The 27,628-nt window shown below is 37.3% G+C and overlaps 1 protein-coding gene across 1 annotated transcript in view; it reads left to right on the top strand.

The window, feature by feature from the left end:
• Window positions 1–752: 752 nt before the first annotated feature.
• LOC311090488 (uncharacterized protein) overlaps window positions 753–27,628 on the top strand; it is a 32,463-nt gene continuing 5,587 nt past the window's right edge. The window contains 7 exon segments of the mRNA XM_084125781.1: window positions 753–844; window positions 2,400–3,488; window positions 5,509–5,619; window positions 9,950–11,174; window positions 11,180–11,886; window positions 13,823–13,996; window positions 26,418–26,591. Coding sequence (XP_083981907.1) covers window positions 2,452–3,488; window positions 5,509–5,619; window positions 9,950–11,174; window positions 11,180–11,886; window positions 13,823–13,996; window positions 26,418–26,591 — 3,428 coding nt within the window. The 5' untranslated portion in view covers window positions 753–844; window positions 2,400–2,451.

The raw sequence follows: 27,628 nt of genomic DNA, 5'->3' as shown, positions 1-27,628 counted from the left end.
GGTCCGCTAATCAATGGCGGCGCCCGGGGAAGCTTCAATGTTTTCCGAAACCCTGCCCCCCTTACATTTTACCCACATAGCAACATTTTGAAGTCCCAGATCCGGCCCACATCTGGCACATGTGGAATGATGATCTGGCCCACATGCAGCATGGAATGACGGCCCTTGGGTGGCCCACTCCTGTTTGCCAGATCAGCAGAGCCACATGTCAGCCAAGAGCAAAGAAATAAACCAGAACTGGACCTTATCTGAGACACAAAGTCTGTGTATATTAAATATGGAGTCATCACAGCCTTAATAAGCCTGTAAACAAGCAGAATCACTTAAGGAAAGAAGAGAACAAAAAAAGAGACGAGCAGAAACACAAGAACTACAACTGACTTCAGACACAGCCTCAGATGAAATCAACAGTGGAGAAAAGAAGACATTAAATCTCTCAAGATCTCAACAGAGGAGGATTAAACAACTCCATAAACAGCATTACCAGCTAGCTGTGTTCAAAAGTAGTAGTTTGGTAAATTACCAAAATTCTAAATTGTAGCATTTTTGTTTGTGTATATTTCTATTAACAAATTAATCCCCAAATGTTGTTTAAAACTTTTCTATTAAAAATTGTGCAAGTGGGAACACAAAAAAATAAATAAAAATTATAATAATAAAAATGTATGGTCTCGCATTTATTTCCTCGTTCCAACCCCGGAAGTGTGGAAATAATCCATTTGAGGAGGAGCTGCAGGATATTTACCTGTCTCACACGTCTCACACAGTGAAACCGAAAGCAGTCGATGACTGTAAAGACGGCATTTCGGAAGATAGAAAATCAGCAATCGCTTCACATGTGACAGTAAGTTCGTTAAACTTTTCACATCTGTAATATCGATAGAGTTTTGCGTCTAAACAGACCTTATGACGAACTCCCCAGCAAACACATTTACGTTGTGGCAACGTCTCTGGCACGTTGCATTTCTGCTATGGCAACGTCGCTGTATACGTGCTCGCAACATTGTAACAACGTAGAATTGTAAGACGTGACAGGGCTGTAGCAACGTTGTTGCGCGACATTCAGCAACTGAGAGACGACGTTCTGACAATATTTTTATATGGTGTATTTTGTTAGATAATTATATACTTTTTATCGTTTATTGTTTATCTATATTATTTAATGGGGCTATCAACACCTGCAAGTGTAGCCTACACTTTAAAGAGTTAAAATGACAGAAGGTTTCGTTAATTCAACTTTATTAAAATTGCATATAATCAAATTGCACTTCCAAAAGTCATACATTTGTGAAAAAAGAAAAAAAGAAAGAAATAAACGAATACACATTTATTTTAAGTATAATAAATAAAACATGAAAATCAAAGGCAGATCAGAACATTTAATGAACAAAACCGGGTATGTATGACAGACAGTAGCCGAGCAGGTGTCACCGGGGAAACATCCACAAATCCAGCAAAGGAGCAAAGAAACGAATGAGACTAAATAGCGGAAAAATCAAACGAAAAACTAAACAGTGCGAGCGATGCTTCATTAATCACATTAGAAATTAAAGCTGTAGGTTGTGTTTGATAGCTGAAGTAGGCTAAACGCAATACTCACGTATCCTTGCTCGATGATGAATGAGAACACAATGAGCCCAACAACAGGTGGTTGGAATTTAAAAGGCTGATTTTCCCGCTTCAGGGCAGTGACGAGTACATTATGTAGTCCAGTGGTTGTCAAGACACCCTAGGCACAACCTTAAGCAATGGCCCTGAACGATGGTTTAATGTCAACATTGTGACAACGCTGTAACAACTTCACCACACAACGTAGTTATAGCAACCTTTTGGCCATGTTGTTAAAACGTTGTTAGAAGGTTGGCTACGTTGTGCCAACGTTCTGTGTTTGCTGGGTCAAACTCAAATACATGATAAATTGGAAAGTTACTTTCGTTATCTAGGCCTACTTTTCGACACGTCAACTGTGACACTCATAAAATGGCTGAACATGGTTAAACTTGCACTTACTTTTTTCCTTTAACAGGAGAATATTAATTTAATGTTGAAATCTTTGGTTTACTTTAAACAATTTAATTATTTTTATAATCTATGTGTTCAGTGGCGCAGTACGACTGGGGAAAGGAAGTGTAGTCGCAGGATAATCACATAAACGCGTAAAAATAACATCATTGCATATGCGAGACGACTAAACGGATTGTGAAAAACACCTGCATGAGTTCAGCAGTGTCATTAAAGTGAAGGTGAATCCAGTGTTTAAACGCAGTGTTTGAAAGTGTGGCCGACATGTTGCTCTACAAACCAACATTATTTACAGTAACTGGAGGAAAACTTAATGTTGCGTTAAAGCGAATGAAATTAATTTGTGTTTTGTGCATGTTTTCTTTGTCCACATACAGGTCTGAAAAGTCTCTCATCAAGGAGAAAGAGAATGAGCAAACTTCCTGTAAAATGAGTGTGTGTGAGGAGAGAGAGGAGGAGAACCGTACCTGTACAATGAGTGTGTGTGAGGAGAGAGAGGAGGAGAACCGGATCTGTAAAATGAGTGTGTGTGAGGAGAGAGAGGAGGAGAACCGTTCCTGTAAAATGAGTGTGTGTGAGGAGAGAGAGGAGGAGGCGTCTGTTCACACTCAGAGAGCAGCATCTCCAGTATCCAGCTGTGTGTCCATGAAGAGTAACGCCTCCATGCGTGAGCCCCTTAAATTCAGTGATGGACCATCTCCAGGATTCAGCTGTGTGTCCATGAAGAGTAACCACTCCATGCATGAGCCCCTTAAATTCAGTGATGGACCATCTTCAGGATCCAGCTGTGTGTCCATGAAGAGTAACATCTCCATGCGTGAGCCCCTTAAATTTAGTGATGGACCATCTTCAGGATTCAGCTGTGTGTCCATGAAGAGTAACCACTCCATGCATGAGCCCCTTAAATTCAGTGATGGACCATCTCCAGGATTCAGCTGTGTGTCCATGAAGAGTAACCACTCCATGCATGAGCCCCTTAAATTCAGTGATGGACCATCTTCAGGATCCAGCTGTGTGTCCATGAAGAGTAACATCTCCATGCGTGAGCCCCTTAAATTTAGTGATGGACCATCTTCAGGATTCAGCTGTGTGTCCATGAAGAGTAACCACTCCATGCATGAGCCCCTTAAATTCAGTGATGGACCATCTCCAGGATTCAGCTGTGTGTCCATGAAGAGTAACCACTCCATGCATGAGCCCCTTAAATTCAGTGATGGACCATCTTCAGGATTCAGCTGTGTGTCCATGAAGAGTAACCACTCCATGCATGAGCCGCTTAAATTCAGTGATGGACCATCTCCAGGATCCAGCTGTGTGTCCATGAAGAGTAACATCTCCATGCGTGAGCCCCTTAAATTTAGTGATGGACCATCTTCAGGATTCAGCTGTGTGTCCATGAAGAGTAACCACTCCATGTTTATTCCCACTGATCGCAGTGATGGACCTGCTGTGACCTCTGACCCTGCGTGAGTAACATGAATTTCAGTGCCGGTCCATATTCTGCTGGCGCTCTAGACAAGATATATTATATTATATTATATTATATTATATTATATTATATTATATTATATTATATTATATTATGTAAGGGTTAATGCTCGACGAGGTGTCCATTGTCAGGTATTAACTGTCCGACGCGCAGTGGGGGATGGTTGCCTCCGCCGAAGTCCATTAATACCTGACAATGGACACCTCGAAGGGCATTAACCTGCTTATACCATGGTCACTTGCCAAATAACACATTTTTAAAACATTAGTTTTACAATCGAAATCTAAAGTTTTTACAAACAATAACTTGGTTTCCCTGGTTAAGCCTGACGGTTTATTTACTAGGTGTCCTCTATCACTTTTTAATTGACACTCTGCAGCCAATCAGAATCGAGTATTCACACAGACCATGGTATAAATTATATTATATTATATTATATTATATTATATTATATTATATTATATTATATTCATCACCCCTAAATCTACAACACTGGCAATAACACACAAACACAAGTGTGTGTATGGCCGCACAAATAGTTGTTAAAATAAAGGGTAAAAAGGCTATAATATATGTATCTAAATTTAATATATCTATAAATATCCAGATAACTAGTTGGTCTCATTCGCCTCTTACCTGGCGATCCTATTCTTAAAAATAGACTGGAAAATTACATATCCAAACTTAAATGGTTGCTGAACATAATGTGCTGCTTTACATTTATTGTGATTTTCTATTAATATAAAACCTCTGCCTGGGCACCCTAAAACTGCAAGTCAAAGTGGCAAATCCAAACAAGTTGTTGTTCAAATTTGTCTCAAACTATCAATATGCTCTGGGAGTTTTAGGCGCAGTAGCCAATATGGCCGCTAGGTGACATTCAAACTCCATTTGGTGATTTAAAAACTTGAAGGGTTTTAATTTCATGAATGCTTTGGACCACTGGCCTCTTTTGATAAAAGACACATAGGGTTGTATTGCTGAAGTGAAAGCAAACAACAGAAGTAAAAATAAAGTTTTACACTGAACTTGCATTAAATGTAAATAAAATGAAAAAGTTTCCACTAGTGGACCATTCCAGTTAAAATATTCTAAAGTAGCTTCTCAAAATATCAAATATGGTTAAATATGTTTTAAAAAGTAGACATAAATAGGCCTAAATAAAAAACTATAACTGACAAAAGGCATCGACATTGAAAGTCAACTTATAGCAATTAATTGACTAATTCACTGTTAATAAATTAAGAGTTTATTTGCTAAAACTGATAAATGGCATGTTTATAAAAAACAAACTGACTGCTGTGCTTTATCCTCCACATAAACACGTTCTGAATCTTAAACACGTTTTGTCACAAAAGCTGGTATTGTCCATTGTCAAGGCATCGCAAGTTCATGTTTTACAGCAGAAACTGTCAAGCACCCTTGTTGTTTGTGAACAAAACCCGATAAGTACGTTTTAGCCAATCAGCGCACAGTATTCAGGTCAGGTGACAAGACTGCTAGTCATTTTCTCAGCTTTTTGCTCAGAATGTTGCTTTCTTCATGAAACTTACCCACTCTTATGGATGTGCAAGGATAAGGCCAGGGCCAATCCAAATGCTTAAACAGATTTAATAACAAAAGGCAAACCATAAACAATCCAGACCTGAGATCAAGCCAAATAATCTAATTGAGAGCATAAAAAACCCCAGGTAAACTACACTACTAACAACGACTCGTACAAACTAACTGAAAAGCAAATGGTCTGTTTTTTCTTTTGATATATTGCATGTTCAGTTATTCATACAACAAAATATTCGGTGGACCATGAAATATTTGTGAAAATAAACAAAAACGCACATTATACCCTGTCCGCATTTAGTCCCATTTACCCTACCATTAATAGAACATAGTTTTCTCTCTAAAACTATGCATAATACACATACTGCTCACATACTGTTTTGTTGGCCAAAGAATCTGCAAAGAAACAATTTAAAATATTTCTGTTTTTTTCTCAGTATCAACAACAGGAAGAGAAAGAGAGCAGCTTCTCCAGGATCCAACTGTGTGTCCATGAAGAGGCAAGAGCCCCCAAAATTCAGTGATGGAGCAGTGACCTTTGACCCTGTGTGAGTATCATCCTGTAGGGTGAGAGACACATGAACACAGAATGCACAAAGGTTCAGAACTTTAACATGTATAACAAGTAACAAGTGGAATTCAAGATGCAAAGAAAGGAATCCTCTCACTTTGTTAAAGTGTCTTAAATAGTGTTTTCTTACGCTTCTGTCTGTCATTTCCCTGTTAGATCTACATTTACCAGAGATGGGGGACTCGAGTCACATGACTTGACTCGAGTCAGACTCGAGTCGCAAATTTAAGGACTTGAGACTTGCTTGACTAAATTAAGAAAATGACTCGACTTGACTTTGACTTGAGATCCAATGACTCGAGACTTGACTTGACTTGAACTGTCTGACTCGAGAATGACTTGATAAGCATTTTTATATAAATCATCGCAACATCAATTGATGAACAAAATGAAAGCAACGCAACCATTGACGCCAGTCATCAGATTCTGCGCGATTGCATGACGCTGTACAAGCCCAGAAAAAACATAACTTGCATCGCGGTAAGCGCGCTAAATACAAAACCATCTCCCAGCATCGTTTCTTTTTGGATATAAACACTAGAAATTGACCATATTCAAGAAGATTTGCTGTACGCATAATAACTGGCAAGGGATATCGGACGACCATCACAACCTCGAACAGTCGAACTTCATTCACCATCTAAAAGTATGTTTAACCTGTTTGTTATAGTTAATTTGACTATCTTTAAATCTAGAGAGAATATTGGTCAAAACAGCATGCCTTTATACACAATTATGTTTTCAAATGTAGCTTAATGTTGTCAATATTCAAATGATAATTAATGATGGCATATGTTTTGTATAACATTTGCCACATTTCTTTCAAATCATGCTTTAAAGCCAAATATGTCGTTCTTTCCAATGACAAAAAACAACATAGAAAACTGTTAATGTTTTGTCGTGTTTTATGTTTCTCTTAAAGCAGGGTTAGATGTTATCAGGGGGTTGGGGGAAAATGCCAGCAGAAATAATATGCACCCAAAATTCAAAATGTGGTGGAAAAATTGCCCTAGTATGAATTATTTTTATAATTATAACGTAAGATATATATAAAAAAAAATATTTCCAGAATATTGGCGCGATTGCAAATGTGATAATGATTTTATAAAACAGTTCAGTAAACAAAGAGTGAATATTGTGATGTGACATTAATACATAATATTCCAAATATTCTCTGTTTTTGCTCTATTTCTCCAATGACAATAGTTCCAAACAAGCCACAGAAAGAGTTATGCGTATATATTTGTGATTCAGTGACCTAGTTGCTTAGTTCCAGAACGAATCTGCCGTTTGGAACATAAGTTGAATGAATGCTTCTATGACTCGTACATTAAGACGGTGATTTGGCGCCACCTATTGGCGGTTTTAACTTCATAATTAAAAATATATAACTTATATAAAGGGGATGCCAGTTTGAAGAATGCCATTTGCTGGCATAGGAACCATTATACTTGAATTGTGAATTGTTTAATACCTTTTAATGGTATTCTACAATATTTGAGGCATATTTATTTTTTTCATGCTTTAATGTTGGCCTAATTTCAGTTACATTTACATTTTAGGCTATGTAGTTTGAAATTATTATTATTATTATTATTTTTTTTTTTTGCCACTCAGCTGTATGTGGAAATGCATATTATTTTAAAAAAAATGTTGCAAATAAAACCATAGTCCACAACTTCTGTAGTTTTAACTTATTTTAATATATAAATTCAGTGAAATCATCAAACGTTTGTATGACTTGCCAGTGACTTGTGACCCAAGCTACGACTTGACTTGACTTGCTTGACATAAAGCAGTGACTTGACTTGACTTGACTTGCTTTTCACAAAATTGACTTGGACTTGCTTGAGACTTGAAGGTTAAGACTTGAGACTTGCTTGTGACTTGCACATGTGTGACTTACTCCCACGTCTGACATTTACACAGGAATACTTTTGTTAAATGTTGCATCAGTGTTATATTGACAGTTATCCTTTAAATTACTGATGCACTGAAATGATCAATCTTGATAAAAACTGAAATGAGAAAATTCTGGCTAGGAATCAGTGGATTCAGTGGATCAGTGGATCCCAATCTGGGTTCCCCAAAATCTCTGCTCATTTCAATATTTTAATATCAATATATAAATGTACGTTTTTTTAAATATAAATGTAGGAAAAACTGATTGATCTGCCATAAATCAGCCAATAATAACTTTATATGAATTGACTGATTATCTCTAAACTTGCCAATCATATGTTGATGACACAAAAAATGCAAGACTGCTCAAACCAGACAGTGAGAGAAAATATAAAAGAACTTTAAAAAATCAGGATTCATATCAGCTGATCAAGATAATAGGAAAATCTATGATTGGCATAAAATCTGTGATTTTCTATTTCTAAAGGAAAGGTGGCAGGTTATTTAGACATAAAGGGTCTGTTTACACCTGGCCACTCCATGTGTTCTCTGTGATCTTATAGCTATCCGATCGTGAAAAGACCAGGTGTAAATGCCCTCCGAAACGCATTCGAGATGGATTTGAATCCGATCGCTCTAGGGATGGCGAAAACTAAAAATTTTCTTGACCGACCACCGAGCCTCATTAACCGGTTGAAACCGGTTAACCGGTTAGTTTAAAATATGCTATTTGAAATAACAGCCATTTCGAGCAGCGCCTGCAATTTCGCAACTCTGTCGCATCTCTCTGCCGCTCTGCCTCCCGCTCACACACACACACACACACACACTGCCCGTGCCCTTCCACTCACGTCACTTTTTTTAAATCCCCTACAGCGCGAAACATGAGTCCCGCAAACGCGGCGCCGAGGAGCTAGTATGTAATCGGAGGACAAATGGCTCCTTAGTTTCAAAATGGTTTGGGTACAAGGTGATCGCGTTGAAAATAAAGGCATTTGTCTAACGTTAGAAGCTCATTTGACACATTGCTGCGGCTCATTCAAGAAAATGACAGCTCCGAAGAGATGCCGCTTTAGTTTGAGGTAGTGCTAACAATAATAAAGAAAGATGATGATAGCACTGTATCACACAAGTTGCAACTTACATCTGTGTCATTCTTTTTGGTGAAATGGTCTCACACACTACTTTTCTTTGCACGCTTCATCCCGTCTGCCATGGCTCGAACCTCGAGTGTTTTAGCCTGTAGCCTTTACTTTTCACAAACCTTGTGAGCGTGCGAACCAAAACGCTGTGACCTCGCGCCAAATGTTTTTATTGGTTTATTAAGTAACGTACAAACAGGCGAGTTATGAAAAATTGAGTGTGAGGGATTTGTTCACTTCACACAAAAAGATCTTGGAATGAGATGGCTAACTGTAGTAGCGTTTAGCCCACTGTTTATAATAGCCTAATTTAGAAATAACTTTTTTTTTTTTTAACCGACTACCAACAACTTTGATCGGTTAACGTTGATACGGTCAACCATCGGTCAAACGGTCATCGGTTAACATCCCTAGATCGCTCAAACCACTTCAGGAGGAGGTCTGAGACGTATTCCAGATGAAACTGGACAAGTGTAAATGCATCTGGTTTTTGAAACCACATATTTAAATTTTACCCCTCCCAACAATGCAAAAAAAAATAAACGTGTTTTAGGCTATATGTAATGTTATAGCCAGATATGACAACGCTACTGCAACACGCATTGCCGCAGATGAGCAGCTGAGCATCTATTCATCAAGCCAATGTGCAAACTATCGCAAATCAAAGTGAAAGTAAGTCGTAGACGCTTAACACACAATCATCCTCATTAAAAGTAAAGAAACGAAATGATCTTACCAGGGCTTTTGTCGCTCTCTCTTACTGCGTTTTTGATTTTGAGATTAGCTGATGATCAATAAAATGCAGCTCATATCTGTTGCTTTCGCTGATGTGAACTCCATTAAATCTGCATATAGCGCGGGGATTTAAGATCGGATTTATATCCATTTTGTGAAAACATTTATGTGACCAGGTGTAAATGGAATCGTTTTGATAAATCAGATAGCTGTCCGATCTGAGAAGACGCATGAAGTGGCCAGGTGTAAACAGCCCCATAATCTTCTGACTTTTCACATGCCTCACTTGTGGTAAAGGGGATTTCAATGTGCAACTAGGAAATTGAGTTTGCAGTCTCTGTCATCAGTCTCCATTTACATGTAAATTAATTACATGTAATCATATCACACCACAATAATCAAATTTGTCTAAAAGAGCAAACACTTATTTCTACGATTTTCATATTAAACCTATTTAAATATTTTTCTTTGTTCACAAAGGCCTTTTCTGTTTGTTTTAGTGTCTCTGTCTTCTTAATGTGTTTTCAGTGGTGGGAGAGCTGACCAGATCAGAGATGTGTCCTGTCAGACCAGCACATCCTCCTCCTGTCAGAAACACATCAGTCATCATGACACAGAAGCAGCCCTGCAGCTCGATTCTCACCAACCAGAGCATGATGATCTGCAGAGAGTCAAAGACCGGCACAAAACCAGCATGAAGAACAAGTATGAGAGCATATTTGAGGGAATCAAACTACAAGAGAATCAGACCCTCCTGAACAGGATTTACACACAGCTGTACATCATAGAGGGAGAGAGTGAAGGAGTGAATGAAGAACATGAGGTGCTACAGATGGAGAAAAGTTACAAGACACTCCAAGACACTCCAATCAACTGCAATGACATATTTGATCCTTCACCTGAACTAGGATATGAGGAGAAGAGAAGAGAGAAGAAAGACAAAATCAAGACTGTTCTTACTAAAGGCATCGCTGGAATCGGAAAAACCGTCTCTGTGCAGAAGTTCATTCTGGACTGGGCCGAGGGAAAAGCCAATCAGGATGTAGATTTCATGTTTGTTCTTCCATTTAGAGAGCTGAACTTGATTAAAGCTCGTCAGTACAGTCTTCACAGACTTCTGCTGGACTTTCATCCTGAACTTCAAGATCTGGACTCAAAGATTTATGATGAATGTAAAATTGTGTTCATCTTTGATGGTCTGGATGAAAGCAGAATAACACTGATATTTTCAGACAGTGAGAAAGTTTCTGATGTGACTGAGTCTTCATCAGTGGGTGTGTTGATGTCAAACCTCATGAAAGGAGATCTGCTTCCCTCTGCTCTCATCTGGATCACCACCAGACCAGCAGCAGCCAATCAGATCCCGTCCAAATACATCAACCGTGTGACAGAAATTCAGGGATTCAATGAGCCTCAGAAGGAGGAATATTTCAGGAAGAAAATCAGTGATGAGCATCAAGCCAGCAGAATCATCTCACACATCAGAAGAGCAAGAAGCCTCCACATCATGTGTCACATACCCGTCTTCTGCTGGATCTCATCTACTGTGCTTCAAAACATCCTGAAACAAGATCTCAGTGCAGAAATCCCTCAAACTCTGACTGAAATGTACATACACTTCCTTCTCATTCAGACTAGCATGAGGAACCAGAAGTATGAAGAGAGAGATCCAGAGAAACTGAAGTCCAACAGAGAAGTGATTTTGAAACTTGCTGAACTGGCTTTCAATCAGCTGATGAAGGGCAATGTGATGTTGAGGAGGAGGACCTGATTGAGAGCGGCATAGACGTTACTGATGCCTCAGTGTATTCTGGGATTTGCACTGAGATCTTTAGAGAGGAATCTGTGATTTATCACAGGAAGGTTTACAGCTTTGTACATCTGAGCTTTCAGGAGTTTTTTGCAGCACTGCAAGTGTTTCTCTGTTATTTACACAAGAACAGTGAAGTTCTGAAAATGTTCCTCACAGGAAAGTCCAGAACTCAATCTGGAAATGTTTCTCTGGATGTGTTTCTGAAGGAAGCAACGAATAAAGCCTTGATAAGTAAAAATGGACACCTGGATCTTTTCCTTCGATTCCTTCATGGCATCTCACTGGAGTCCAATCAGAGACTCTTACAGGATCTGCTGATTCACACAGAGAACAACCCAGAGAGCATCAAGAAAATAATCCACAATCTCAGACGAGGTCAAAAAAACAATGTCAGTCCTGAAAGATGGATGAATCTGTCGCATTGCTTGATTGAGATGAAGAATAATTCTGTTGTTGTAGAAATGCAGGCATTTTTAAAATCTGGAACAAAAAACAAATCTCTTACTCTTGCACAATGTTCAACTTTGGCAAACATGATCCTGATGTCAGAGGAGGTGATGGAAGAGTTTGACCTTAAAAAGTACAGCATCACATCATCACAAGAGGGTCGAAGGAGACTGTTACCTGCTCTGAGGAACTGCAGAAAAGCTCTGTGAGTGTGAAAATATGAACATAATATCAACTGAATTGAAAAAGTCACATAATACCCCCATAATTATGGATTTTCTTCTGGTAAATGCACTGTAATGACCATAGAAGGAGAATTAAAAAAATAAATAATTTCCGCTCACACCCATTCACATAATGGGAGTGAATAGCGACCAGCATCGAGCTAAAAAAAGAGGCAAAAGTATCAATGGTCCCATGCGACACGTGTCATATATTCCAAGTGTTCTGGGGGGTATATAACAGTTTTTGGTGAAAGACAAACCAAAATTTTATTTGTTACTTAACAAAAGTGTGACTGCATTCATGAGACTCGATTAGTGCTGCCGTTCACTCTGACTCACCCAAAAAGCAGACTAGTGAGAAATTGAGATTATAAAAAAACAAAAACATAATTTGGGTTGGAACGACTGTGATGATAAGCTTGTTTCTTCTATCTTTTTGCTGTGGATGAAATGAAATGTTCTACTGTAGCTGTTGGGAGCTTAGCTAGAGGTGTTAATCGACATGCCTTAGAAAAAAAATGAATGACTGTAGTATAGTTTTGGACTGTAAAGGTAAGAATGAAAATGTCTTTTCTTCACTCCAATTGGCGAGTTTTCAATTTGCCATTTGAAATGTTTCCCATCAAACTCTGAAACAACTGTTTATACAATTTCTGTGACTTGTCCAACACATGTGAACATGAGGGACTTGATTGGCTGTCCGTTGCTAAGCATCTAGCCGTAACATTCTAACACTGTATTGTTTCACACTGTGCAAGTTTGGCACCGCAATGCGGGATTAACATCACAAAAGCGACTCTAATCCTTCTCCGGACCAGGGTTTCATTAAGTGGTGCTAATCCCACTTCTAACATACAAATGTGAAACGTTCCTTTACCCAGGGTTAAAAGCAGGGTTTAGAACCACTATAACCAGAGGTTAATTGCGGCATTGAAACGTGTATTGTGAAAATTGTAATACAAATAAAATTGAAAAATACATAACAGAGATTTGGTATTATTCAAGGTCCCTTCTAGCCTAGAAATCTAGGTGCACCCTAGTGGCAGCAAAACTTATTTTGCTTCCAGGGTAGTCTAGCAACTCTCCATTGACTTTTTGAGCTGGAAAAACCAAACTCGGGTCAGGCCAATTACATCGTGTATAGAGTCGGTGGACGGGCTTAACATAATTACGACAGAGTTGTGACGGTTCTGTGTGAATTCCCTGCTACTTGAAAACAAAGAATGGCTGATGACGAACAGCGGTCTTTCGAATCAGCTTTGGCCGTGACTCTGGAAGACTTAGAGTTAAGCTTTTCTTTGAGAAAAGAAGAAATAACGGCACTTAAATCATTCTTAAAAAAGGAAGATGTGTTCGTAGTTTTGCCGGCCAGATATGGCAAAAGTTGAATCTATCAACTAATGTTAGCTCCGCTGTTGGGAAAATGCTCTGGTTGGTTGAAGCGATGTCCTATTGCGTGCCGAGGGAATTTGAAAGACCATCGTTTATCCCGCCCCTCGGATTGAGCCGTGTCTATGGTGAGTTGCCAGACCTAACATCTTGATGTAGGTCTGGCTTGCCAGGCTAGGTCCCTTCCTGATCCTGTTCCTTTCTCTCCTATCTTTGTGTCACAGTACTATCAATAAATAAGACAAAAAGTCTGACAAAAAAAAAAAAAAAATCATTTCAAATGACATTATTCAGCTAACAAGACTTTTTTTCACTATAAAGGCTTGTATAAACAAAGACATAAAACTTTATACACATAACCTTCATGAAATATGAAGTCATGTCTATTTAAATTGGCAAATCTTCCTTAAAAAAGACCAGAATGTCAATCAGCATGATCTTTTATGTTGAAGTTAGTTAACCAAACAAGCCGTGCGATCTGGTGGGAACACCAGCATGCCTTTTAATCAGAGTTCTCTCTTTTTTCAGATTAACAGACTGTAATTTCAATGATCAGCACTGTGAAATTGTGGCTTCAGTTCTACAATCATCAAACTCCTCCCTGAGAGAGCTGGACCTGAGTAACAATTACCTGCTTGATTCAGGAGTGAAGTTGCTCTCTATTGGACTTAAGAGTCCAAACTGTCAACTCAACAAATTAAGGTATTTAAGGGGATTTCAACTGGTCTGTGCAAAATAACAGTAATATGTCATATATGTATATATCTTTGTTAATGTGTTATATTCTAATATTTTATGCAACATACTTAAAAGGATATTTCACCCAAAAATTAAGTCATCATTTACTCACCCTGCTGTTGTTCTAATGCAGTATGCCCTTCTTTTTTTGGACCATAAGAGAATTAAAAAAAATAATCCTGCTCGCACCCATTCACATAATGGAGTGAATAGCGAACAGCATTAAGCTGAAAAAATATGCAAAAGTATCACAGAATGGTCCCATGCATTGTCATATATTCCAAGTGTTCTGGAGGGTATATGACAGTATTTGGTGAAAAACAAACCAAAATTTTATTTGTTACTTAATAGGGGTGTAACGATACACAAAACTGACGGTTCGGTACGCCCCACGGTTTTGACATCTCGGTTCGGTTCGGTTCGGTTCAGTAGGGTGGGGGGTTTAGAAAGCTAAAATTGCTGCTTCTTTTTTTTTACAGTGGTTTAATGAACAAATTCTGTCTTTGTCTTTAAATTAATTAAATTACAATTAAACTTTTTGTAACTCATTACTATAATCTTAAAGGTTAACAACGGAGCCTAGACTTTTAGCCTAATTTCAGATACTATTTATTTTAAGATATAATAATCAAGACTCAACACATTGTATGAAAACATGTAAACTACACATAAGGCAGTTTTCTCATTAACTTATGTTTTCTGCTCTAACTTGTTATTGAAATATAAATATTTACACAGTTGCTGTCATTTTCATGAAAGATATTTAAAACATAGGCTACATTAAATAATCAAGTTATCAATCATTAACATGTTAAGTAAAATATATTATATAGGCTAATACAGTGCGTTTATTTAGTGCAAGAGTTCATTTAGGAACCAACAAGCTGTGGGCACTGAATGACTTGCCTGAGGTAAATATAAGGCTATGTGACAAACTAAGACGTTTTATTGGCGTCTTTCCGCTGCTGAAACACTGATCGATTGATTACACAAGTTATGATGCCTTTCAGTTAGTATACTGTATCTTTTAACATACCTTCAGGTGTCCATTCTGAGGAAGAGAATCGCGTTTACTCGCGCTCCGCGCTGCCGCTTTAAATGAGGAGCTAGTACAGTGATCTGTCACGCCACATCAAAGAGCGCCAAAACGGCATTTATTGTTTGAATTTCGTGATCAAATAGACAGAATTTGAAAGATTACACCTTGCCTATTATCGAAAGTAACAAAATACGGAGCTTGCTATTATAGGGTGTTAATGGTGGTTAGGCTATAACACTGTGTTCGTTGTGTACACATAAGACATGAGGTCCATTGAGCCGGGGCAGCAGGGGGCGGGACAGCAGGGGGCGGGGCGTCCTCGGTACGCCATGAGAGTATCGCGATACGTATCGCGGGTGGTGTATCGCGGTTTTTCGGTTCGGTTTGAATATCGTTACACCCCTATTACTTAACAAAAGTATGACTGCATTCATGAGACTCGATTAGTGCTGTTGTTCACTCCGACTCGCCCAAAAAAGCAGACAAGTGAGAAATCAAGATTATTTTAAAAAAATGTGACAAACTCATGAACCTCGAGAAATGCGGTAATTATTAGTCAGTTGGAGACAATATGATATGGGAGTTATTTGTCTTAAGATTTTGAAAGGACCCACATACCCGGAGCTGAGCTTCTTGCAGAGCAGGCGTACACAACGATCCGGAGTAGAAAGCCAGACCCACTGTCCTGGTGCATAATTAGGGTTGGAACGACGGTGATGATAGGCTTGTTTCTTCTATCTTTTTGCTGCACATTGAAGCTGGATGTGTGTTTGGTTCCACACTGTTTTGCTCCGTCGGAGCCAGTCATTAACCCCCTGCGGTCGGCTATTGCGCCGGCGCGATAGGCTCGTTTTTTTCCTTATCAGTGCAAAAAAGAATCAAAATACTAATATAAATTTTTATCTTATATTCTTGTGTTATACATCAATCGATCCTGTTAAGTGTGTATTTGTTTTGTGAATACTCACAATAAAAACAAAGTGTTGTGCTTTTTGCCAAATAAAGAAAAATAAACACGAAGCGAGTTCTGCCTTCTCTCTGTCAGTGTAGTCCATTCTGAAACGCGTCTGAAAATGAACAATAACTCAGCGAATACTCAGTCAAACAGACATACAGACACACAGGCATGAAGCTTGAATTCTCTTCTTTTGAATGAAGTAATTTATATAAAAAACAAATATTCTCAGTTCATGTATTCTGTAAGAAAAGAGCGAGATGTCAGTTGTTCTCATCTCACCTAATTATTTGTAATGTGACTCCGCCCACGGAGAGCGCGTGCTATACGACAGTTCACCATGACGTCACAACAGTAATAGACGTTCTTCCGGGTGGCAAAAGCCGAAGCGTTCCTATGACAACGCTAGTAAATTGCTAGGAAGGGAGACCCACCGTCGACAGTAAAAATTTAATAAAAAAAATAAATAAAAATAAAATATAATGCATTTTTTTTTATCATAATAACAACTGTGTTTAATGATATAAGTAAAAAATATAATAAATATGTAATATAGTAGGCCTACACATAATTAGCAAAATACTCTCTATAGCTCTTTTTTCTAGGCCAAATAACGTGCATCATGGTCATTAAATGGGTTTCCTGAGGTAAATGTTATGTGACAATTGTTCTCCAGCTGTTATATCGACCTTTGCGCGGTTGAAAAACACTGATTGGTCGATATTATGTATGAGGAATATACATTTAGGTAAGGTGAGAAAATGGATGTGTAGTGAGAGCGTGTGAAAAGTGACAATTGTATGAGGCCACGTACACTCAAAAAAATAAATCGTTGGTGTAACTTAATATAATTATGACACACATTTCCACGCATTTGAATTATGTTATCTCAGCTTAATCTAGGCAAATAGAACCCATAAGCAAAAATCATTGATTCAACTTATTTACTATGGTTGGACACAGCTTAATTTAATGTCAACATTTGTCAGCCCAACTAATTTGCAATGTTTTGGACCAACTAATTTACTTAATTTGCATCCAACTTATGCGATTGTTATTTTCATCATACATTAATATTTCATTTATTTTAGTGACACAGAAGTAAATTGATAGACTACAGCTAGCTATTTGCTAGCAGTAGCACATATCAGCATCTTAAATGCTAAGATTTACATGCTCCAACCAAAGCAATTAAAAGTAACTGAATCAGTCCACAGCCAAACAAAATGCTCCACACGTCTCCACAATGGTAACCCACTGTAATTTAAATGGTTCTAATAATTCCAATGTAATTGAACATTACACACAATTACACACTGTCAAGTCTTCCCCTTTTCTCATTTTCTCCAAAAAAAACACATAAAATAACACTTAATTTTAACATTTATTCTCTCTTAATTCAACCATATGCAAAGCATGCTGGGAACTAACAAGCACTGCCCAGTTTCAGTTAATGCAACACAAATCATTCATGTAATCCAACACAAACGGATTAAGTAACCTTAAATTTTACATATTAAGCAGATTGAACACAATCAAATTAAGTTAGGGCAAAATGGCAGTTGGCGTCGCACTATACTGCCACCCGCTGGATGTAAGAATTTTTTACTTAACATAAATGGTTTGTGTTTAGACAACACGTTAGGATTTTGTACTGTTAAGTTGAGACATAATTACGTGGACCTTAATAGAAAAAAACATTTAAAGTCAACAAACACAATTATTATAAGTAAACTAAATATAAATATATTATGTAAAGTGCACAACCTTCCTAGTTCATTTTTTTGAGTGTAGGATGTAAATCAAACTTCGCTTATCAATACATAGGCCTACATAACACAATGCAATTATAAATTACTCGCATATACATTTATTGGATGTTCAAAATACATATATGAAATACTCGTGCACACTAATATGAAATCCATAACAATACATATTATGTCAGTAATGAATGCTTGTGAATAACTTGCATATAGGCTACATATAAACTTGACGCACGCATACACCTATAAATACTTATAAACTTCCATGCACATACACTCGCAGCACGCAGACACAAACACTCGCACATACATAAAAACACAGGAAAATCGATAAAACCCTACACCTTTTGCTGTATATCTGGCAGCGCAACCCCAAACACAACACGTTTTCATCATCGTTTCAACTTTGATCAACAACAATGTTTTTAACTATGTAACTGTTGCAGTCGCCGGCTGGATCTCTTCAGTTAGTCAGTGGAAGCCGCTCGCGTTCTGCTACCCGGAAGTTACTCGGCGCCTATTGTTTACAAACATTCTGAAAAGGCCTATTCAAACGCAAATGACTGAGGCAATCCACGCAAACTGTGAACGCCCCCATATCAGCTCGAGAAAACACAAGTTTAATCAGATCATTGTAGCCTACTTGTTTACACCGTCTCGCAGCGCAGTGAGGAATAATAATAATGGAAAATGTACCTCAGAAGTGCGGGTATTTCGAGGAGCAAGGATCCGACTGAGCTAAGGAATACTGTAGTAAGTTTTTTCCCTTCTCAAGTGATTCGCGTTTCTGTGTGAATGAATGAATGGCAGAGATGCGCGCTGTTTACCACAGCTCGCACACTCGCGTTTCTGTGTGAATCAATGATGATGTTTTAGCAAACTGTATTGCTATACTGAGATGAGTAAAAATCGACTGAAATATGTTGAAATAAAATGTAGGCTATTTGTATAAGCAACATATTAAACTGCAAATTAACATTTATATGCCCTAATATTTCATAAAAACAACGTTACAGTCAGGCGAAATATGAAAGACAACATTTTGTTGACTAGATTTGGGTACAGTTTTTACTGTAGAATATACTGCCACATCAAATAAGCTTTTGTTCAGCAATTTCTGCTCATATGTTATATATATACTGCAGGGGCGGTTTCTTCATTAGGGCGATTGGGCGACGCACCACCAAACTGTGAAAGGGACTTTTTCAATCACATTCACAACTCATTCAACCACAGAGTTACGCTAGCCGTCACTGTCTCTAGATATAGTCCAATCAGCGTCATGTCACGTTCTGTGGAGTACCGCCTCTTTTTGGGCGATTTCACTCTGGCTGAGAATCGCCCAGAGTGTTCCCATAGACTTACATTCAAAGATGTTTTTTTTTCGAACTGCAGGCACTGCAATGCATTCTCTATGGGTTCCGGGAGGGCTCGCACTAACGTGCTTACGTCATCATACGTATCCTTAACTTGTGCAGCGATTGGTGGGAACAAACATACACTATTAAAAATCTTTAAGATTAAGTGACAAATAATATTTGAAAACAATTTTGAATTTGAACAACAAGAACAAATGAAACACTACTTTAATATCTTTATCAAATGTGATTAAAAAAATACAAATAAAAAAGAGAACGAGAGCGAGAGCGACTGTTTGGACATCTCGCGAGTTGAGGCCAGTTGAACTTGAACAACGTCATGGCGAACGCAGGTAATTCTATCGTCTGAATGCACTGGCTATGCTTTCCATGGAGAGGGAACTAGTCAGGAACATGCCTTTAAATGAGAGATTAATTGATCACTTTGCTCCTTTGAAAGAGAGAAGAGCAAATTTCAGTACAAGTAAGCAGTGTATTAAGCGAGTAATGTGATGTAAGCAGTGTAATAATAGTGAGTAGTGTAACTAGTGAGTAATGTGCAGGGTTCGTACGGGTGCTTGAAATCCTTGAAAAAGTGCTTGAATTTTGATGTGTTTAAGGTTTGAAAAGTGCTTAAATTTTGGATAAAATGCTTGAAAATGTAACTATATTTCTTTCACAACAAATATTTATCTGATGGAATAGTTTGTTTATTAAATGGAGAAATAAAATGTAGCCCTTCAGATTCAGAGCGATTTGTGCTACGCTGGCCAGAGCAAGTAACGTTAGCGTAAATAGTGAGTTATGTGATTTCAGTTGTTTCATTTGTGGAAATTCGCATCTTTGCTGGGCTTTGTTTGAATTGATTTTGACTTGCTGCTGAATTGTTAACACTCATAGAAACAAACAAGGAGATTTATTTATTGTAAATAAATATTTATTTATTTGTTAGTATATCACTTTTTTTTTCATTAATATTAAAGTAGTGAAGTTGCCTTTACATGCTTAAGCTGTTAATTTATCCATTGCATGGGTGGACCTTATCCTTATCAATCATCCAAACATTTGCCCCCCCCGAGAGATTCTGCAGGAGCCGCCACTGATATACTGTATATAAATATATATATATATATATATATATATATATATATATATATATGTACATGTACATGTACATATGCAATGCATGTTTGTATATAACATATGAGCAGAAATTGCTAAACAAAAGCTTATTTGATGTATTTGATATATATATAAAAATACTATTTTTGTCAAAAATAAAGTCATCAACTAAGATGTTAGCTGTTCCAATGTTGGCTATATTCAAACTAATGAATACATAATAAAATGTAGGCCTATAATCATTTTTTTACAAAGAAAGAGTACACTTGAAATATTGTTGAAATTGTAATTATTGTTGTAATTGTAACCTTTTTAATAAAATAGCAAAAGATATTTACAAGATAGATGTAAGCAAAATCTTAAATGGTCAATATAAGTCTTCTTCTAAATATATCTTTTGTCCTTGCATTGTGGCTCAGTCAGTGTCACACCTGAATGAATGTCTCATTATGCAGAGTGGGTGTGAAATTGTATTCTAAGGTGTAAGCCACTCCTCGTTCACGTCCCCCTCGCATATTGGCTTTCCAAGCAAAACCTGTCTTACCCAATTTAAATCAATGTATTGTTTTATGTGAACGATAAAGCAAGACTATTTTCACATAATTTTGAAGCCAGAACTCGTAGCAACAACATCCATTAGTCAAAAGTCTTATTGACACATATTTAGTATGAGTTTTGTGGTCTTATTTCAGCAACTTTCATTTTTAGTTTTTTCAATAACCACGCATAAACATTATTCTCTTAAAAATACAAACATCTACATACACAATGCTTACATATTATGGTAGACCTGTTTGTGCTATATAGAGTGAATTTACACCTTTGCCATTATCATGTTTATAAATAACTGAAAAAAGCACAAATGTCAGGGCATGTCAAAACATCCCAAGGGCCCCAAAAACACCCTAGACCCCAGAGGGTTAATGACTAAAAGCAACTGTTTATTCATCTTGTTTATATTGCTGTTGCTGCTGATTACAATTAGTCACTGAGTTATTTATATGTAAGATAAATGGATGCGAGTAAGACCTGCAGCTCTGCACGAGCGAATGTTCGTGTAGACATTAGGGGTTGACCGATTATCGGCACCGATATTAAGCATTTTTATGGTTATTGGTAACAGCCACTTTCAAAACCGATTTGCCGATAAAATAATTAAATTTGGAAATGTGCTATATTTGGCTCTGACGCAGCCACCTCTGTTGGAACTCATCACTCTGTAGACTAGACCAATGTCCCCTCCCATCTGATTGGTTGGGAGTCACGAGTCCGGCCAATCAACGCTGAAAGCTGAAGGCACTGAAAGCACTTGCTGACTGGAGCTGCTTCACTGATCACTTATCAGTTGTCTCTCAAAGTTAAGGTAGCAGCAGACTTGGCTGAAGTTGCAATAAATCACTACACTGAAGTTGCAAAACACCTCAATATAATCAGACGGACAGAATCGCGGAATCCAGTAATAAAAAAAGGAATTTAGTGTAATAAAGTGTAATATCACGGAATTTGTCAACTTTTTGATGAATTAATAAAAAGCAGGTCAGTACAAATCAAATCGAATTTCAAACCGCAAAAAGACTATTTAAATATGAATCCTGCATGTCTCTAACTGAATGGCGCAGACGCGTGATTTCATTTACCACACACACACACACTGGAGCACGTGTGACGCTTGCACTGTTTTTAGCCTCAGCCGCATCATTATATGAGGACGTAATTGCACTTTTTAAGTTGTTATTATTATTATTATTATCATTATTATTATTATTATTATTAATAATGTTATTATTAACTGTTAAGTAGGTTTCTGGACTGTATTAACTAGTTCTGACTTAATTGGGATCATCACGGGCCATCGGTAAGAATGCACGAAAGTCCAAAAGTCCAATCACTGTTTTTAATCGTAGTTTCAAGCCATCAACATACTTGGTGCAGTGCATGCACAGATGCACATGATATTAAGGGTGTGTTAGTGTGGTTTCTATAATAAAACAGAAATATAAAATAATCAGTTTACAGTAATAAATGATAAACATTTTACTCAAAAAGAATAAACGCGTGAGGATACATACATGGCTATAAAATGTAAACAATTGAGTATATACACAGTTCTCTGATTTAAATATATGTTTAAAAGCATTTAAAGAAAGTATTTGTAGCGTTTATATGCCCGTATAAATCTAATTAATTATTATGATCAATAATTAATGATTTAATTATTTTCAGAATTTACTGTAGCAGAATCAATAGTATGATTAGTCTATCAGTTCATCCAATGAACAGAAAGCATAAACAGTCATTAACTCTAGGAAATATATCTTCCTGGCCAAGAAAGAAGAATCCCCAGATAACAATAAATTAAGAAATAATCAAGGGTAAAAGCATAGGCAACTTTGATCGAAGTTCAAGACAATACATTTATAAGCAGATAACACAACAAACAATTGAGTATATACACAGTTCTCTGATTTAAATATATGTTTAAAAGCATTTAAAGAAAGTATTTGTAGCGTTTATATGCCCGTATAAATCTAATTAATTATTATGATCAATAATTAATGATTTAATTATTTTCAGAATTTACTGTAGCAGAATCAATAGTATGATTAGTCTATCAGTTCATCCAATGAACAGAAAGCATAAACAGTCATTAACTCTAGGAAATATATCTTCCTGGCCAAGAAAGAAGAATCCCCAGATAACAATAAATTAAGAAATAATCAAGGGTAAAAGCATAGGCAACTTTGATCGAAGTTCAAGACAATACATTTATAAGCAGATAACACAAGTAATCTCTTTAACATACAATCAATACTTTATTGATTATATACTAACACATAAAGCTAATATCTAACACAAACACACGCGCACGCATACACACACATTCATACAGGTTGCTGAAGAAAGAGAGTGAGAAAGAAAGAGTTTGAAAAAAAAATGAGTTGAAGAGTGAGATGATGAGATCTCAAGAGTCTATGCAGTTAGAAGACATAACCTGAACGAACCATCAAGCATTAATTCAACCCTTCTGTCGTTTTAGGCAGGTTATTAAATTTATATCAATGCACCAGTTCAGTTTTAGTCTGGAGGTACTTGCGTCTTTGCTTTTGGGGATTCCCTTGGGTTTCCCGTTCGTTGGCTGTGGTCTCCTCGTGCCTGGATAGATGTCTGTGGCGTGGATGTCGGATGGTTGAAAAGTCTTTGAAGTTGAAAGCGGTGCGTTGCAGCCGTGAATCGTGGACCGAAACTTTGCAGCCAAACTTAACTTAAAACCGAGACTTTCAATCGGAAAAGAAAGAATAACACAAAAGAAAGAAAGAAAATGAGATACGGAAAGGAGATAGATGACTGGAAATGAATCTAACCCATTTGATCTTAATTTGGGTTGATCTGCTCGTCTGTTAACGTTACATGGTTACTAAAACCATCGTCTGCCGTCTCCGTCTTTGTTCTGCATTTGTTGAGAACTCTTCTCTATCAGAACATTTTGAACGAACTAACTCCCCCAAACTAACGCTCTGCGCTGGTTTTAAAGGGTTTTTTAAAACAAAAAAGGTTTGTTACTCCTACAAATATGTCATGACTGCTGCTTTGTTTGCAAAGTCATAAATCATGTCTTCCCTGGGGTTCTATAGCTCTAATTGTAAGTGGAGACCAGATGCAACAGTTTAGGCATGATTTCTTATTATCAGAATATGAAACATTTTACACCGATTTAATTCCAGCCATCTTGCTAGTGGTGTTCGTAAGATAGCATTGATATGAAACAGTACACGCTTTCATTCACACCTATACTAGTTATAACAATTACATGAATTATATGGGATCAAGGCATATTAAATGGACACATATATCGTAGAAACACATAGAATGATGTATGATGTTTATAAGTCCATTGAAAATTGTTCTTGAATGAGTTTTATGGATTTTGATATGTAAAGTCTTTTTGGTGTGTAAAGTTTAGGCATTCCAATCTGAGGTCATGGATAGTTCCTGCTGAAAAGAGGTTTTGTTCATCTCTCATGGGACCAAGATGGGTCTCGGTCATCTCTTAACCAGTCAGCGTGTCGGCAACAAAGCTAGTATTGACCAGTTATTTCGTTAGTGCTGGGGGTCAGTTTTAAACAGCCCGACTGGTTGGCGCCTGGCCCCGATGACAAGATGGATGAGGAACATGAGACGTTCTGAACAAATCTTCCCCCCTTCATTTGCGAGAAGCGGAGAGTTTGCATTAATTTTCTGGAAGAAGATTAGTCTGTGTTTGGTTCATACTCATTGTCGCTACATATTTGTCGAAACCCTTTGTTATTTTTAATTTTGACATTACATTTTTACATCAGACATAGGCTATATATCGGTTCAAAATATCGTTTATCGGTCTACTTAATGTGTAATAATCGGCATCGGCCCTGAAAATCACATATCAGTCAACCCTTAGTAGACATAAGCGTTTTAAACCGAAAAAGTATATTTGGAATCGTCTTATGTGAACATGTTAATGCCATTGTGATATATTTCCGCCTAATTCAATGTTAGTTAGTTCATGTTAGTTTATAAGTGTGATTAATCTGTCAAATGTACACCTAATGTATACTGACCAATGCATATGCATGTGTATTTGGTTCATAAAGCTAACAAGTTTAAGGATGCACATTATTTGTATATTGTATTACAGTGCTGAGTACAGCTTTACACCTGCTATGTTATCTGGTAATTTACATGTGGTAATGTTATCATGTTTATTCTAAGCTCACTTAATTTGCCATTTATTTATCCTTTCCTTTGTTTAGACCACACACATATACACACACGAAAGTAACCATCCTTACCAATGTAACCAGTGAACTTGATGGACATTAAAGTCATTTAATGGGGTTCCTGTCTCCGTGTCCTTACCGACACATCATGGCGATGACCAAATCTACCTAAGAACCAGTCCACCTTCATTATAATGACAGTTATTGATGTATGTGATTGTGTCTCTGAAGACAAGGTAGACAAAGGATGAGTGGATTGTGAGGGGAAAGGATGAGGTAGGAGCAAGTTTGCTCTGTGTGTAGAATTCCAGCATGTAGAGTGATTTCTGTGGTGGTACTATGGATATGACCAGTTCCCAGAGGGTGTTCATCCTAGTGCTGCCACTGCCAAGGGAGATTCACAGGGAGATTTGTTCTCCATTTTATGCTTAAATAGTCCATAAAATGGAGAACAAATGTTTGTGCAATCAGTCCAGGTATGTGAGTTCTGAGATTTGTAGTCCAAGTGCTAATACTCAGGTGAGGGAGACCTCTAGTGGCAGACGGGAGGATTTTCAGAGGTAGCGTTCATGACAAACTAGTAGTACAGCGATCAGTTCAGGTGCAGAGATGCACAGATGCACTCACACAGGTGGCCTCCATGTTTTCACTTAAACAGATATGTGGCTATAGCGGTCTGTCACATGCATTAAAGTGTTAAAATGGTATTTATTGTTTTAATTTAAAAGTTGGAGACCTTGTTCTTATCAAAATAACAAAGTGCATAGCTCATTGTGATTATTGGATAGAAGTAACAAGCTATTTATTATGTTTGTAAAATTATTACTTTCATCTGGGTGTGGATGATCCCTCTGGCGCTGTATAGCATATTAGACATTTTCATCGCTTTTGCTGACACTTTTCATCTGAATGTTTTGCATATTGTATACCTGTTATCAACTACTCCTGAATCATTTTTAGATTGCCAAAATGCCCCAAGAGCTTAATTAACATCTGCGAAGGTCCAGGAGATTGCATAGTTCCACCATGTTTTCATTTTGAGAGTTTCACATGCACTTAAAGTTCATGCTTTGCACATGCCCTTCCTTACCTAGAGTATCCAGACAGAGGGCACAAGTCTGAAAGACTAATTTTTATTTTGTATTTCTTGAATTTTTAACCATAGCTTCCAAATTCTCTTATGGTTTAATAACGTGACCATTTTAATCGCTGTCAATTGTGAAATTAGGTAATCACGACATCCCTAATTGCAATCAAACAAAGGTCCTTGTAAAGACGGTTGATGGGTCGAATTTAGCCAGCAATCTGCCAGTAGAAGAGCCCTGTATTTAATGTAGTGTATATTCTCTAAAAATGAAGCACACTGACATGAACACTTATTGTTGTTGTAGATTATCTGGCTGTTTGGTGACAGAAGAAGGTTTTGCTGCTCTGGCTTCAGCTCTGAGTTCAAACCCTTCACACCTGAGAGAGCTGGATCTGAGCTACAATCACCCAGGAGAATCAGGACTGAAGCTGCTCTCTGAAGCAATGAACCATCCTGACTGTGCACTGGACAAACTCAAGTAAGTGGACAAGTAAGAATCATCCTGGCTGGTGTGTATGTGAGACTGAGAGTTTTTAATAGTAAACTATGCTCAGATGATAATATCATCATCATGGACATGTAGTGTTGTTAAGCTCAGCAAGAGTTCAATATTTATAATATTAATGTAATATTTAAAAGATGACTTTTAAAAGGATTAGCATATTACAATTAGCTTAAAATTAGTTTTTAAATTCACAGTTTGTACAGGACTTTACAGTCTATAGTATCAAGCAGACATCAAGAATCAGCTCATGAATCTCAACAATGGTGACAAACAAAAAGCTTCATGCCGCAATGCATGTTGGGTGCCACCATAGTACAAATCTCATCCATGACTCCCAGCATGCATTGCGGCATGAAGCTTTTTGTTTGTCACCATTGTTGAGATTCATACGCTGATTCTTGATGTCTGTGTTTGACTAGTTTCTGCTGCAGATTAAAATTTTCAGAAAACATTAATTTTATTTTTCTGCACTGCTGGATAGCATGATGCAGTATCACAAGATCATTATAACTAACAGCACATATATAAATTAAATGTGCACCATCCATTTACTCATAAACTTGATCAGATCAGAACTTGCTGATTATAACATCATCAAGAAACATCTGATCATATTTTCACTCACCATAACAAATGTATTTGATTAAAATACAGTTACAGCAAGAGAAAAACTAAAAGAAGAGTAAAGGGTCAAGAGCTCAAATAAAGGAGCCATTAATCACGATTCTGGTGACTTCAAATAAAACATTCAATGAAACATCAACATCTAAACCTCTGTTAATTCTCAATAAGAGCTTGTCTATGTAGATTCATGATGTCTAAAACATCCAAATGTTCAAACAAACTCTTTATTAAACGTCACTGGACTCCATAAACACAAGTTAACAATATGTTTCAGTGTTCATCCAAACACTCAGTTGTAAAAACACAGGAAGTAACTCTGGCAGATACACACCGACTACAGTCACATGTGACACATATCTGACACAAGTTGTGTAACTATAACACAT

Source organism: Abramis brama (genome assembly GCF_963993115.1).
Source record: "Abramis brama genome assembly, chromosome: 1".
In the NCBI taxonomy this organism is placed as follows: domain Eukaryota; kingdom Metazoa; phylum Chordata; class Actinopteri; order Cypriniformes; family Leuciscidae; genus Abramis; species Abramis brama.
The sequence above is the reverse complement of the archived record's forward strand: the minus strand, read 5'-3'. Positions and strand labels throughout refer to the sequence as shown.